The sequence below is a fragment of the Elephas maximus genome, chromosome 7 (assembly GCF_024166365.1).
Source record: "Elephas maximus indicus isolate mEleMax1 chromosome 7, mEleMax1 primary haplotype, whole genome shotgun sequence".
Taxonomy (NCBI): domain Eukaryota; kingdom Metazoa; phylum Chordata; class Mammalia; order Proboscidea; family Elephantidae; genus Elephas; species Elephas maximus.
In genome coordinates this window covers 103,559,115-103,575,418 of record NC_064825.1, presented here as the reverse complement: position 1 = coordinate 103,575,418, position 16,304 = coordinate 103,559,115, and the positions used below count along the sequence as shown (strand labels likewise).

Below are 16,304 nucleotides of genomic sequence, written 5' to 3'. Positions count from 1 at the left end.
GTGTATCCCTGGTTAGAAGGTGCTCTGTCTTCTGCTGCCAGCTCCATGAAGTTGCCTTCCCATACTTCCTGTCTGTGTTCCCTGGTGGCTGCTGTCCAAGATGGTGAATCTGTGCTGTGTTAGCTGGTAGAGGACCTCCATTCCATAGCTCTTCTCATTCTCTCTTCTTTGTCAGTTTCTTATTGTATTCGGTGCCTGATAGAGTTCTTTATTACTTCATTTGATGCTTAGGATTCCAGGATTGAAGTTTGCATCTGTTTTACTTAGTTTTGGGGGGTCTTTGCTGCAGAAGGACAGCATGCTATTTCTGTGTATAGCACCATGTTGACGCCACCTACAGAGGAAATTCAGTCATTTTTCTTTTAGAGCATTAAAATAAATTTTTAAGAAGCCGTCGGTATTTACCTTCATTCTAACCATTTTGGAGCTTTCAATTTATCCATATAGATCCTAGTTTCTACCAGGTATCATATTCTTTTTGCCTGAACCGATTGTCACCAAGACAATACTGAACCATAGCGACCCTATAGGACAGAATAGAACTATTCCAAAGGGTTTCCAAGGCTGTAATCTTCATGGAAGCAGACCACCACATCTTTCTCCTAGAGAGTGCTTGTTGGGTTTGAACTGCCAACCTTTTGGTTAGCAATTAACCAGTTAACCACTGAGCCACCAGTCCTCCTTAAAAAAAAAAAACATGTTGTTTGTTTAAAATGCCATCAAGTCAGTACCAACTCATAGAGACCCTATGCACAACAGAACAAAACACTTCCCAGTCCTGTGCCATCCTCACAATCATTTCTATGTTTCAGCCCATTGATGCAGCCACTGTGTTAATCCATCTCATTGAGGGTCTTCCTCTTTGCTGACCTCCTATTTTACCAAGCATGATGTCCTTCTGCAGGGACTAGTCCCTCCTGATAATACGTCCAAAGTATGTGAGAGGAAGTCTTAACATCCTCACTTCTAAGGAACATTCTAGCTGTACTTCTTCCAAGACAGATTTGCTCATTTTTCCTGGAAGTCCATGGTATATTCAAGATTATTTGCCAACACCATATTTCAAAGGCATGAATTCCTCTTTTGTCTTCATTTTTTATTGTCCAGCTTTTGCATGCATATGAGGTAACTGAAAATATCATTGCTTCAGTCAGGCACACTTTAGTCCTCAAAGTGACATCTTTACTTTTTAAAACTTTAAAAAAGTCTTTTACAGCAGATTTGTCCAACTCAATATGAAGTTTCATTTTTTAACTCCTGCTTCCATGGGCATTGATTTTAGATCCATGTGAAATAAAATCTTGGCAACTTCAACCTTTTCTCCATTTGTCATGATATTGCTTATTCGTCCAGTTGTGAGGATTTTTGTTTTGTTTATGTTGAGGTATAATTCATACTGAAGGCTGTGGCCTTTGATCTTCATCAGTAACTGCATCAAGTCCTCTTCGCTTCCAGCAAGCAATGTTGTATCATCTGCATATTGTAGGCTGTTAATGAGTTTTCCACCAATCCTGATGCCACATTCTCCTTCATATAGTCCAGCTCCTCAGAATATTTGCTCAGCATACAGATTGAATAAGTACAGTGAAAGGATACAACCCTGATGCACACCGATGTTGATTTTAAAGAACATAGTATTCCCTTGTTCTGTTCAAATGATTGCCTCTTGGTCTATGCACAGGTTCCTTATGAGCACAAGTGTTTCATAATTCCCATTCTTCACAATGTTATTCATAATTTGTTATGACCCACACAGTCGAAGGCCTTTGTATAGTCAACAAAACACAGATAAACATCTTTCTGATATTCTCTGCTTTTGGCCAAGGTCCTTCTGACATTAGCAATGATATCCCTCATTCCAAGTTCTCTTCTGGATCCAGCTTTAATTTCTGGCAGGTCTCTGTTGATGTACTGTTATGACCATTTTTTATTTACTCTTCAGCAAAATTTCACTTGTGTGTGATATTCATGATATTGTTCAATAATTTCTGCATCCTGTTGGGTCACCTTTCTTTGGAATGGGCACAAATATGAATCTCTTCCAGTTGGTTGGCCAGGTAGCTGCCTTCCAAATTTCTTGGCAACGACGAGTGAGTACCTCCAGGGCAGCATCCATTGGTTGAAACATTTCAATTGGTATTTCATCAATTCTTGGAGACTTGTTCTTTGCCAATGCCTTCAGTGTAACTTGGACTTCTTCTTTCAGTATCATCGGTTCTTCATCATATGCTACCTCCTGAAGTGGTCAAATGTCAACCAATTCTTTTTAGTGTAGATATTTTTATAGATACATAGGCATGTAGGTATCTAGGTATGATAAGCACCTTGTATCCAGTTTATATAAAAACTAAAAATAAACACTAAAAATCAGCAAGAAAAGATAGGTAATCCAATAAAAAATGGACCAAAAAAACAAGGATTTCACACAAAAAATATTCAAATAGCCAGTAAATGCATGAAAAAAAAGTTCAGCCTTAGCAAATTGTAAATTTAAAACATAATAAAATACACAATATTTAGTATATAATTACCTCTTGGCATTCTAGAGAAAGCAACAGAATGGGCTACAGAAGACACACTAAGGTATATGTAAGGAACGCGTAATGTCTAATCCTTGGATTAGGTATTTGTTTACAGATTTTCATTTACATATTAAACTGATTAATTAGTTAAAACCAAGTAGGTCAGGAATGGAGCAATGATGTTAGTGATTCTTGGAACAATGATTATGATTAATCCAATTCAATTCAACTGAGGTCCTAAGAACAAACCACAGAATACATAAAAGTACCCTCAATAGTACAGAACACATAGAAAGTGGATAATAAATCATATATATCATTGTTAGATTAAAGGATGGGTATCAGACAGGAAACCCAGAGTGATTCTCCCAAGAGACCATAAAAAGCAAAAGAATCCCTTCTGGAAAGTTTTCTCTCACACTTTACCAATACATTGGGGAAGTTACTTGCATCTTTGGCAATAACTATTAACAAGGGAAGCAATTTAGAAGGCAGGTGGATAGTCAGGGGGAGAAAGGGTGGGGTGAAGGATCCTGCTGAGCTCTAGGCCCTGACAAGAGAACTGGTAGAGTTTGAATATGTTCTCCAGTCTGAAACATCTCTTTTAGACTCTGCCCATCCTATAGCAGAAATTGTTGTTTTTAGTTGCTATTGGGTCAATTTCAACTCATGGCAACCCCATTTGTGCAAAGTAGAACTTCTCCATAGTGTTTTCAAAGCTGTGAACTTTTTTTTACAAGTAGATTGCCAGTTCTATCTCCTGAGGAGTCTCTGGGTGGGCTTGAACTGCCAACCTTTTGGCTAGTAGTCAAGAACTGAACCATTGGCACCACACAGGGACTCCTATAGCATAAATTACTGTTTAGTTATAAAGCCAATTTATGTTGCAAGGGCATAGCTATCTCCTTCTGCAGTCAGGATACCACTAAATGGAAAAGATTGGTGCCTGTCTTCTTATTAAGGCATATCCCAGAGACCCTAGAACAATAAAGAAGATCCCAAAGCTATTTTTAATATTTTTAAAAGGTTAGTGAAAATTGTACTATTATATGCTATAATATACCACAGGGTGAAAGAAGACATCAGTGATGAACCTATGCTCCACCAATGATGAGCTATGTGATGTGGATAAAGTTAATTTGCTTTTCTGGGTTTTCATTTATTTTAGTAGTCATATAAAAAAGTAAAAGAAACAAGTGGGATTAATTTTAATAATATATTTTATTTAACACAGTAAGAAAAAAAATTTTTTTTCTTTATCTAAAATGTTATTTTTTCAAAATATTTTACATTGCTTTAATGTGATTTTAAATCAAATTTAAAATTCAGCTCCTTACACTATCTACAGTGTTGACTTAGTAAGCAATCTACTAAGCACTGTAAAGACAGATGACAACAAGACATCCTTCTAGTAGACCAGGAATTAGATCCTAGTGTCTTGTTATTTTTGGTGTTAGGAAAAGTGGCACCAAATGTGGATACAGTGAGCACAGCACAAACAAAGTAAAAACGAGTGTTTGAGCACATATGAATGGATATAGGCATATTGGTATACGGGTAGGTATACCAGTGGCACACAAAATAAAGGATATTACCCATAAGATCAGTTCTCTACTCAAACACCATCTGTATGAGACCAAAAAGCCAACAATTGCTCAAAAGCAAAGATGAAAAGATAAGGGAACAGGGAAACAGAGTACTGGAAATGGAACAAACAACACCATTAAAGAGAATGTTGACATATTACAATAAATGTAACTAACCTCACTGAACAATTTGTGAGTGGGAACCTAACTTGCTGTGTAACTTTCACCAAAAATTCAATAAAATATTATTTTTTTTAATGTCTTTTTTATGTTGCTTCACCTCCTTTTTCCAAATTAGGAAACCCTGGTGGCATAGTGGTTAAGAGCTACAGCTGCTCACCAAAAGATCAGCAGTTTGAATCCACCAGGAGCTCCTTGGAAACCCTAAGGGACAATTCTACTCTGTCCTATAGGGTCACTATGAGTTGAAATTGGAATATAGATGAAATACTAAAGCGCTGTTGTCCAATTTGGCTTCTACTATCCACATGGCTTTTCCAAACTAAAGCTGTATTATGATTATTTTATATCCTTCTCATTGTACATGGAGTATGTTGAAAATGGTTAAGTTTATCAGGTAGCCATAGGCTGCCGGATCATAAGGAGCTACATCTAAACCTGACCAAGAGATCACCCAGAGGTCCTGAACTCAGAGCTGAAATTAGGACCAGAGAAAGACTTTGCTTGTCTCCCTTTGAATTGTACATGGAACAGTTAGATTTTATTTGATGAAGACATTTTAAATATACAGAGAGAAAACCAAACCCTTTGCCATGAAGTCCATGCTGACTCATAGCAACCCTACTAGCACAATGGTTAAGTGCTCAGCTGCTAAAGGAAAGGTCAGTGGTTCAAATCCACCAGCCACTCTGTAGGAGAAAGTTGTGGCAGTCAGCTTCCATAAAGATTCACAGCCTTAGAAACCCTAAGCGGCAGTTCTACTCTGTCCTATAAGGTTACTATGAGTCAGATAATATCGAGAGAAGGGATTCAGTACTTCCTGCAAGCCAAGAGGTGAAACAGAGTAGACTGCTGGTATTTTCAATCAGCCCAGAATCCATGTCCCTTAATTTTCTAAGAGAACCTTCATTTTCCTTTGAGAATAGGATGACAGTGTGTGTCATAGTTACTTAGTGCTGCTATAACAGAAATACCACAAGCGGATGGCTTTAACAAACAGAAATTTATTCTCTCACTGTCTAGTAGGCTAGAAGTCTGAACTCAGTGTGCCAGCTCCAGGGGAAGGCTTTCTCTCTCTGTCACTTCTGGAGGAATGTCCTTATCATCGATCTTCCCCTGGTCTACAAGTTCTCAAGGCAGGGACCCCAAGTCCAAAGGATGTACTGTTCTTCTGCCTCTTGTTTCATGGTAGTATGAGCTCTCCCTGTCTCTCTGCTCACTTCTTTCTTTTGTATCTCAGAAGAGATTAGTTTAAGACACAATCTAATCTTATGGACTGAGTCCTGCCCTGTTAACATGGCTGCATCTAATCCCACCTCATTAACAACATAGAGATAGGATTTACAACATACAGGAAAATCACATCTGATGACAAAATCGTGGACAATCACACAATACTGGGAATCACAGCCTAGCCAATTGTCACACATTTTGGGGGGACACAATTCGATCCATGACAGTGGACAGTAAATGAATGCAGAGATGCTGTGTGGCACTTTTGGGAAACATCCTTAAAGGAGAGTGTGGTCAGTTTATTTCACATTCCCTTTCATGTCTCTTGGAATATAGATGAAATACTAAAGTGCTGTTGTCCAATTTGGCATCTACTATCCACATGTACCTATTTAAATTTATGTGTATTGAAATTAAATTCAAATTCACTTATTGGATCATACTAGCCACATTTCAAGTGCTAATAGTCACCACCGTATTGGACAGCACAGATAGAGAACACCTCCATCATTTCATAAAGTTCTACTGGACATGGTTGGTGTGGAACACTAGCAGCCATTTGGGGTGTTAAGGATGAAGATACATGCTGAAGAGAACAGAGTCTGTATTTCTGATAATATGGGATCTCTTTAAATCTCTTCATTTCCATACTTCTAACTCAGTAACTTGCTTTTTTTTTTTCTGTTATATACAGTCAAAACTATTCCTAAAGAGACACACATAATGAGAAAAGAATACAAAATTATATATGCACAGTAGTCTAAGGAGGTCTACCAATTTTTCTACAAAGAGATTATATTATATTTATTATCTAAAACATACATTTTATATTGTTATATGTTGTAACAGAATCAACAATTGAGGGTTAACTATATGGGCTCAGCAATGTTAAGTGGCATAATTAGACTGATTCTACTTCTATGAATTGAGAAGACATTTAAATTGTTGTAAAATTCTCTGCCTCTTAAAACATTTTTTTTAATGTTTTTCTTTGATTTCTGTGTTTTTTCCAGACAGATCAGAGCAAAGTGAGTAATGAGCTCTCTGTAGACCCACCAAGTCTCAGCCCTCAGCAGGTGAGATAATCCCTGAGAACAGTGACAGTTGAGTTAAAGGAGATATTATCTGTCCATGCAGTCTCCAACGACTCAGAGTTCCCTGATGATGTTCTGTCAGTAGCTGTCAGTGAGGAAACAAACCTTCACATCAGTAGAGGCCTCCCATCCCAACCTGCATCCTAAAGTCCTGTTGTTGTTGTTAGGTGCCCTTGAGTTGGTTCCAACTCATAGCAATCCTCGCACATCCAAAATATGTGAGACATAGTCTCGCTTGAAGACGAAGGTACACCTGACCCAAGCCATGCTGCTTTCAATCACCTCATATGCCTGTGAAAGCTGAACAATGAATGAGGCAGATCAAAGAGGAACTGACACCTTTGAATTATGGTGTTGACAAAGAATATTGAATATACCATGGACTGCCAAAAGAATGAACAGCCCTAAAGTCCTAGCCCACCTCAATACAATCAAGGCATTAAAAGAAAGAGAGGGGAGCTCCACTGAGTTTAGTCCTGGGCCAAATATTTTAAGATATATATTAACAAAATGTAAGAATATTCAGCTGAAAAAAAAAATATATGGAAACTACATTACAGACAACATTTATTTAACAAATATTTATTGAGCTCCACCATGTTCCAGGCACTGTGCTAGGCATTCGAAAGCAATTAAGAACAGAGAATGTTTAGCCCAGAGAAGTCACAAAAGGATTGAACTGCCTTCAAATACTTGAAAGCTTTTAGGATGGAATCAAGATTAGGTCTATGCTGAGTAACTCTACAGGGCAGAAAGGAGATTACTCCATGGCCTGGGAAGCCATAAAAATGACACTGGGACTAATAATGATGGGGAAGTGCCTAATATTTATTGAGAAAAAAACTTTTGTCCCAGATTTTTTGCTAAAAGCTTTATATCTTTACTATATCATTTATATCCAAAAAAATCTTGCAAAGTTCATGCTATTGTTAATCTGATTACATTTATGAGAAAACAGTTGTTCAAAGAAATGATTTGGACCTTAGTTGTGACTGAGACACAATCAAAACAGCCTAATGAATTTCAGAGCCTGAGCTCTCAAAATTTTAACAGGAAGAGATGTTTTTCCCACCATGAAAGTTTTCAAAAAGAATCTGTAAGATTTGACATAGAAGGGATTGCCACACAGGCTCTAGAGAGCTTTCTATTCAACAAGCATTTTTAAAGCACCAACTATGTGCACAACATTTAGACCTGCAAAGAAAAAGGGACAGTTATGCCCTTGAGTCTAGTGAGAGAGAAACACATATAAAATAATTACATTTAAAGTGATAAGGGCAGTGACAAAGTATTAAGATAAGCACGGTCACAGGAGAAAGGAATTTAAGCTTACAAAAGCATTTGTAAAAACGTTTTCCTTTGCATTTGGTTTAACTTTTCATATTACCTAGTCCCATGATATTGGTGGATATCACGGAGCCTATCAATTTTCCTAATATTCAGTGAGAAAATCTGACCTCTGGCCTTCATACATTATGTCAGGATACAAGGACTCTTTGTTCACTAAGGGAAATCATAGCAGTAATAGCATTCAGTCCTTATATTTATTCAACTATTTTGAATGTCCTACTAAAATCAAAATCCATTTCAAATGCATAGAATAATAAGGCATACATTTTATTTATCACTTTCCCATTTTCTCTCTACAACTGGGCTCTTCTTTTTGCCCCACAATCTCCTCATAGCAAATTTCACCTCTGCATTTCTGAGTGTATAGATGATGGGGTTCAGCATGGGGGTAATGACTGTGTAGAACACAGCCACTAGCTTATCTGCAGTGAAAGTAGAAGAGGGGTGCATGTAGAGGAACGTGGCAGGTCCAAAGAACAAGATGACCACTGTGATGTGGGAGGCGCACGTAGAGAGGGCTTTGAGCCTCCCCTCTGCAGAATAGTTCCTCAGGTTGACCAAGATGACAATATAGGAGGACACCAAGATGAGGAAGGAGCACAAGGAAAGTAAGCCACTGTTGGCCAATACAGTGACCCCCTCCACATCGGTATCAGTGCAGACAAGCTTGAATAACGGCTGAAGGTCACAGAAGTAGTGGTCAATTACATTAGGGCCACAGAAAGGCAACTGGATGGTGATAAGAATCTGAATTATGGAGTGTAAAAAGCCCCCCAGCCAGGAACCAGCCACTAGTACATGACACAGTTGACGGTTCATGATGTTCACATAATGAAGAGGCTTGCAGATGGCCACGTAGCGGTCATAAGCCATCACTACAAGCAAAACAGTCTCAGTGACCCCCAAGAAGTGGAAGAAAAATATCTGAGCCAGACAACCCTTTAGGGAAATGGTTTTAATCTTGGTCATTAAGTCTGTGATGAACTTAGGGACAACAGTGGAGGAGTAACTGATCTCCAGCAGGGACAGGTAGCAAAGAAAGAAGTACATGGGAGAATGCAGACTCTTGCTGACACTGACTGTCAACATGATGAAGCCATTGCCCACCACCGTGGCCAGGTACACGGGAAGAAACACTACAAAGCACACTCTCTGCACCTCTGGATCCTGGAAAAGTCCAGTGAGAATTAACTCAGTCACATTATTTGTACCAGCCGTAAGTTCCATTTGGAGAAGATGCATCTCAGAGAAGAACCTTGTGACAAAACAAATGCAATCATTAAACCAATCTAGCATGTTTGTTTAACACATGGTGGTTTATAGAACCCTTTCACACATATTTTCTGACTGGTTTATTTACTTACGCATGTATGTATTTATTTAGTCATGTAGTAAATTTTTATTCATTTGCTGTTTAACAGTCTACTGTATACAAGATACTCTTCAAACAACCTTATAAACACTCCATGATCCTCATATTACAAATGAGAAAAACGAGGCTCAAAGAGATTGTGAACTAGTCAAGCCTTCCAGTAAGGAATGGACGCAGGACTAGTATTCCAATTCATTGTTATTACTAGTATTTGTTGTATTCCAATTCATATGTTATTTCAAGTACATCATGTTGAAAAAAATAATAACCATTTTCACCACTAATAACTATTTTATTAATTACTAATGTTTCTTCCATTCTCAATGTTTTCTCACCAAGTTTTTGTCTTAGAAATTCTCAAGTGATCTTCTGCCCCTAAATCCCTTGCTTCCTCCATTTCTCCCTCAGGGATTCCATCCTCATTGATATTTCTCCCTTTCTAATGAGGCTCTTTGTTTTTTTCTTTACTTGAACTATAAAAGTTTCTAAATTCTCTCAAGTCCGATGGTTTTAACTAATCCCACAGCCTTATGAATTTTTGCAAATACATTGAGAAAATATTAATACCTGAGGTAAAATGGCTATCTGGAAGATGTTCAGGGTATTTAAAAAAAAAAAAAAACCAAACCCAGTGCCGTCGAGTTGATTCCAACTCATAGCGACCCTATAGAACAGAGTAGAACTGCCCCATAGAGTTTCCAAGGAGCACCTGGTGGATTTGAACTGCCAACCTTTTGGTTAGCAGCTGTAGCACTTAACCACTACACCAGCAGGGTTCAGAGTATATTTCTCTATAAAACAATGATTCAAATACAATATATGGGGCTCACAGGTTTCCCTGTTTCTGTGTCACAGTTTGCTGGTCATTGGCAAGCATTTTTGGCAGCAGGAGATAAGAATCAGCCTTACTGGTCAATAAACAAGACATAATCTCAGTTCTACTAAGGGGTCTCCTTACCTTCTCATAAATACAGGTTGATTCCCACCTCAAGAGCATCCCTCTTATATTTCACACTGCCTTGTATGCCTGCCTCTCTCTGTCTCCCTCTCCAAATCATAGCTACTCTATGTCCATTATGTTGGAAACTTTTCTTGGTCTTAACCCTAGTTCACATATCTCTGCTCTCAATTCTGGAAATTGGTTTAAGTGCTCTTTATTTTAAATGCAACAAGGCACACAGTGTTCAGTTCATAGTAAGCCCTCAATGAATACAAGCTATTATATCTCTAAAATGCAAGTCTGATCAACACATGCATAGGCTTGAAATCTATCAATGGCTTTCTAGTGCTACAAGTCCAGTGTCATTATCATGGCATATATGTCCCTCCTTGAATTGGATCTCATTCACCTTTCCAGCTTCACTTGCCATCACCCTCCCTAGAGCCTATACCCCAGCCATTCTGACCTATATATCATTCTCCCAAACTTGTTCTTTGTATATGTGGTTCCTAAAAAATAAAATAAAATATTTTTTCCACTTAGTGTGCACATCTTAGCTTTCTAACTAACTTTTATTCTTTCTTCCACACTTTTTACATCTCTCTACCGAAGTATTTGGAGCACTGGTGGCACCAGTGGCTAAGCGTTTAGCTGCTAACCAAGAGGTTGGCATTTGGAATCCACCAGCCACTCCTTGGAAACCCTATGGGGAATTTCCACTCTGTCCTGTAGGGTCACTATGAGTCAGAAAAAACTGGATGACAATGGATTTTTCTGGTACTGGAGTATTTAGCATAAACCTGTTGCCATCGAGGCGATTCCAACTCATATTGATTCTTTAGGACAGAGTAGAACTGCCCCATAGAACTTCCAAGGAGCTCCTGGTGGATACGAACGCAACCCTTTGGTTAGCAGCTGTAGCACTTCACCACTACACCACAAGGGTCTCCAGTGTTCAGCATATTTTATTATAATTATTATTTTTGTATCTGTCTTCCTTGCTGACATTATTCATCTCTGTATCCTCACAACTAGGCACAGAGTGAGCGCTCGATAAACAATAGAATTTAATTAAAAATGAAGGAATTCTTCCAACACTGCAGTTGGAACGATGCAATTCATCAACCTTTATTTCTGTATAGTCTTTTATTGTTCACTATGATTTTATGTAGTCTGTTTTTCTCCAGGAACAGAATCTTAGTCTGTTACTCTTTGAACCCTGTAGCACCTAAGCGTTAACATTACAGTTTGTGTGCTCGCTCGCTCTCTCTCTCTATGTATATGTAGAACCTTGATTGATGATAAACTGATTGATAAGAAAGAACTAGATTGTTTAAGTTGTCTGTCTACATTTTTCTTCCAGCCTGTGTTGAACTCATATAATGTAGGTGAGGTTTTTTCTCATCTAAAATGTAAAATCATGATCAAATAGGCATTTTGCTCCACTGGGTCAAAGCCACACATGTTACAGCTTTGCAACTGAGGTATGTTGTCTACTTCATAGATTATTTTCCATGAGTAGGACCAGGGAGTCCCTAAAACCATTATGTTCCACAGCAGACATCTTTCTCTGTATTATCCAGTGTTACTTGGACATGGATTTTCCAACTCTCACATAAAATGCCAAATGTCTTACACACACACACGTCATATCTAAGTCCTTTTGTTGAGAAGGTTACCATAAAAGACCACATGATGTGTATTTTAAAAAACAAAGAATCCATTTGAGGAATTTAAAACAATTATATCAAATGATTTCATGGAATCATTGTGAAGGGATGAAATGGACAAATCCCAGAGGGACAGTGATCTGCCTTTGAGAGGAGAGGACAGTTTTAGGTGCCTTGAACTCAAAAGGACTAAGGAAAAACAGAACAAGGACATCTGGCTGAGTTCCCTTTCACCTTCTTCAGAGATCAGGCCTGAGTTTGGTTAAGAGGGCAATCGTTTCAGTCAGCAGCCAACTCTTGGCTCTACTACCCCACATCCTGTGTCCTTGTGAACTGGTTTGCTTATTTTTTTTTGAAAGAGATAATAATTTATAGTTAACATTGTTGGTGAAAGGACTAAATGTGAGATAAAACATATAAGCACTTAACAGAAGATCTTGATAAATGATAGCTATTATTAACTCAAACTTCCGGGCATTTATTCACATTTCTCTCCACTTTCTCTTTTCCCCTTGCTCAAGAGAAAGATAGTTGTAACAAATTACCTCCTCCTTCTTGCAGTAGCTTTCCCAAATAAAACTCTCACACGAGGGTCATGGAATAAAGGGAGCCTTGGTAACGCAGTGTGTAAGAGCTTAGTTGCTAACTAAAACGTCGGCAGTTAGAATCTACCAGCTGCTCCTTGGAAATGCCGTGGGACAGTTCTACTCTGTCCGATAGGGTTTCTATGAGTCGGAGTCACCTCGAAGGCCAAAGTGTTTAAGGATATAAAAACCTAGGTAGTGAAATAATGGTATGTTTCCTAACCAGGTAGAATTTAATACTCTAACATACAGCCCCAATGAGAAACATCTGACAAAGACAAAATAATAACATGATAGAGAGCCTGGAAGACCTATTGTTGTGAGATCAAAGTCATATCACAAGGTCTTCTTTCCAGCTATTCTGTTGGACACACTACTGCATAGAATCCCAGAATAGGAGTGCTGAAAGGGACTTGAAGACACATTATATCCAGTCCTCTCCTTTTACAGAAACAGAAACTGAGGCTTAGAGAGGAGAAATGACTCATCCTACATCACACAGTGACAGGGAGCGTTTTACATTCACTCAGTCAACCTGGGAAATCGTCTGGGTGTGGCATCACCTACCTCGTTGGGTAACATTCAGCCTTAGGGCAAGGAATTGAATGTGAAAACTCTTTTCCTTAGGCTCAGCAAAGAGCTCTCCTCCCGTTTAAGTGCTGGTCTTTCAGAGAATGTCCTGGGCTGAAGAAACTGAAGGGATTTGTCCTACAGCACAAGAAACTTGCTTCAAAACAGGGCTCCTTCATCCAGCTCTGTCGTCTGTACTGAAGGCCCCCAGTGGGCTAAACCACTTCATCTCAGACAAGCCACCAAGCTGAACCAAAGAAACATTAGGGCTGAAAGGAAGTTTGGAGATCATTAATCCAACCTTTTCAGGTAACAGGCGAAACAACTAAGGACCAGAGAGTTTGACTTCTCAAGGTCACACAAGTAGTTATTGGCCGAGTTACTGAGAGAAAAACAAGTGTTTCCATGATACTGGGCTTCCTTTCTGGTGATACTGATTTTGTGATTGTTATTACGAATCAGCAGTGTAAACCTTGACTCCACATGACAATATTGCAAAGGCCCTGTGATCTTTTAGAAAATGAACAGTCTATGATGGTGAGGATAAATTACAAAGGGAAGAATTCAAGAAATTGGTCCCCTAGCCAATCTTTAGATCTACTATTTAGGAAGAGAAAAAAAAGAGAGAGAAAAAAGCTACATGAAGCAGCAAACCAATGATTTTGAATCCTGTTTTTAGTTTAGAAAAACCACTCACTCACTAAAAGACCAAGAATTGTTTTTCAATACGGGGATGCTTGAACTATTTAAAATAATTTGAACCACATGCTGTGATCAGGGGACCAAATTCCCCATGCAATTTCTTGTCTTAAGTGTGAAACTTTGGAAATGAGAGTCAGGAAAAAGCTCAAAATCTTTTTCAATTAATTTAGTTAGAAACTTTTAGAAGTTACAAACATATATTAGTTATGCCCTGAGAGAGGGAAGGTAAAGACATGATATTAGAAAATTTTTTGCACCAATTTTTTGAGTTACCATGGGAGCATGAGACTGAAAGGAGAAGACAAGACAGGACTGCTTTGAGAGCAGGGCTGCCAGCTGGGCGATTTTAGGCAATTCCCTTCGCCACTTCAAGGTGCAGTTCCACAGCCTTAAATTGACAAGATTGTTCTGGCTTATTCTCCACGTCCTTTCTTATGCTAACATTCTACACTTCAAGATTATTTGGACTTATACATTAGACATCCACAAGTGATGATAATTATAATGATGATAATCACAATGATCAAAAAATGCCGTTTGCTGGGTACCTATTCCCAGCCAACGCACCTCATGTGCAGCCACCACCTGTCTGTCAGCGGAGGCTTGCATGTTGCTATGATGGTGAACAGGTTTCAGTGGAGCTTTCAAGCTAACACAGACTAGGAAGAAAAGCCTGACAATCTACTTCCGAAAATCAGCTAATAAAACCCTATGGATCACAGCACTCCAACCCACAACCAATCATGGGTATGACACAAGGTTACATAGCATTTCACATTGTTGTACATGGGATAACCATGTGTCAGGGTCAACTCGATGGTAGCTAACAACAGCGACTATGTGCCAGGCACTAAATAGGACTTTTTGCGGCTATTGTCTCTAATATTGACAACAACCTTACAAGGAAAATTTTCATACTGAGCATTTTTTTGTTTGTTGGTTTCTTTCTTTCCAGCATTCATTTTTCTCTACTCCTGTCAAAATTACCCAGATTTTACTTTGGGGAACCATGCCACCCTCACTCTACCTCCTCCCCCTCCCCTCATTTAATTTAAATAATGCTGAACATCTAGAACACCTAGAGAAAGACCTTCATTGTCTTAATCAGATCTACATATACTACACCTGGGCCACAATATTGGTTCAGGGATGGAAAAGTAACATGGCCAGGAAGGCAGGGAGGCCTTTGAGGGGTTTACAGGAAAAAAGCTTCCTCTATCTCAGGCAGAAGAGAAAGAGCTTTTGTTTTGAATAGTGTTGGGTGAGGCTGTGAGGTCTAGAACTGCAGCAGCTACTTTGTGATAAAAGAGAATTATGACCTTCCAGAGGACCACCGTATGAGGCCTAAAAAAGCTGTGAAAATCACAAAGGCAGAGTGACAAGAAAGAAAGAAAGTGGGCAGTGGAAACATTTGAGCTTCTGGGTCAATTCTCACCAGGAGTTTATTCTGCCTTTGGACTTTTCAGTTACATAAGATAAAAATTCTATTATTTTTTAAAAAGTATAGAATTGGAAATTTTTTGTCAGCTGAATCATAAAGAGACTTAACTGCTAACAGTATTATTATTTCCATTTTACAGTTGGAAACCTGAGTCTGAGATAAGCCTACCAATTTATCCAAGGTTACCCAATGATGGAATTTATGGCTATCCTATCTATATTTCCCAAAAATGTTGTAACAAAAACGAGGCCTTGGATAAACAAACTATAGTACATACACACAGTGGAATACTACAAAATCATAAAGAACAATGATGAATCTGTGAAACATCCCATGACATAGATGAACCTGGAGGGCATTGTGCTGAGCGAAGTCAATCACAAAAGAACAAATACTGTATGAGACCACTATTATAAAAAGGCATGAAAAGGTTTACACACAGAAAGGAAAAATCTTTGATGGTTATGAGGGAGGGGAGAGATGGAAAGGGAACAAACACTAACTAGGTAGTAGATAAGTGATAACTTTGATGAAGGGTAAGACAATGTACAATACTGGTGAAGTCAGTACAACCTGACCAAGGCAAGGCCATGGAAGCTTCATAGATACATCCAAACTCCCTGAGGAACCTAGTTACTGGGCTGAGGGCTTTATAAACTATGCTATGCCGATTGAGCTAGATGTCTTCAGGGACATCTAGCTCAATCGGCATAGCATAGTTTATAAAGAAAATATTCTACATCCTACTTTGGTGAGTAGCATTTGGGGTTTTACAAACTTGTGAGCAGCTATGCAACATACGCCACTGGTCCCACCCCATCTGGAGCAAGAGAGAATAAAGAGAACCATAGACACAAGGGAAAGATTAGTCCAAAGGACAAATGGACCACATCTACCACAGCCTCCACCAGACTGAGTTTAGCACAACTACATGATGCCCAGCAACTGCTCTGACAGGGATCACAATGGAAGATCTCGGGCAGAGCAAGAGAATAATGTAGATCAAAATTCAAATTCACACACAAAAAAAAAAAAAAGACAAGACTTGCTGGTCTGACAG

General features: G+C 38.7%; 1 protein-coding gene across 1 annotated transcript; it reads right to left on the bottom strand.

Annotated features, from left to right (window-relative positions):
- Positions 1 to 8,232: 8,232 nt before the first annotated feature.
- Positions 8,233 to 9,192, bottom strand: LOC126080130 (olfactory receptor 4B1-like). The gene has a single exon (XM_049891427.1). The coding sequence runs from the start codon at positions 9,190 to 9,192 to the stop codon at positions 8,233 to 8,235; it is 960 nt and encodes a 319-aa protein (XP_049747384.1).
- Positions 9,193 to 16,304: the final 7,112 nt, after the last annotated feature.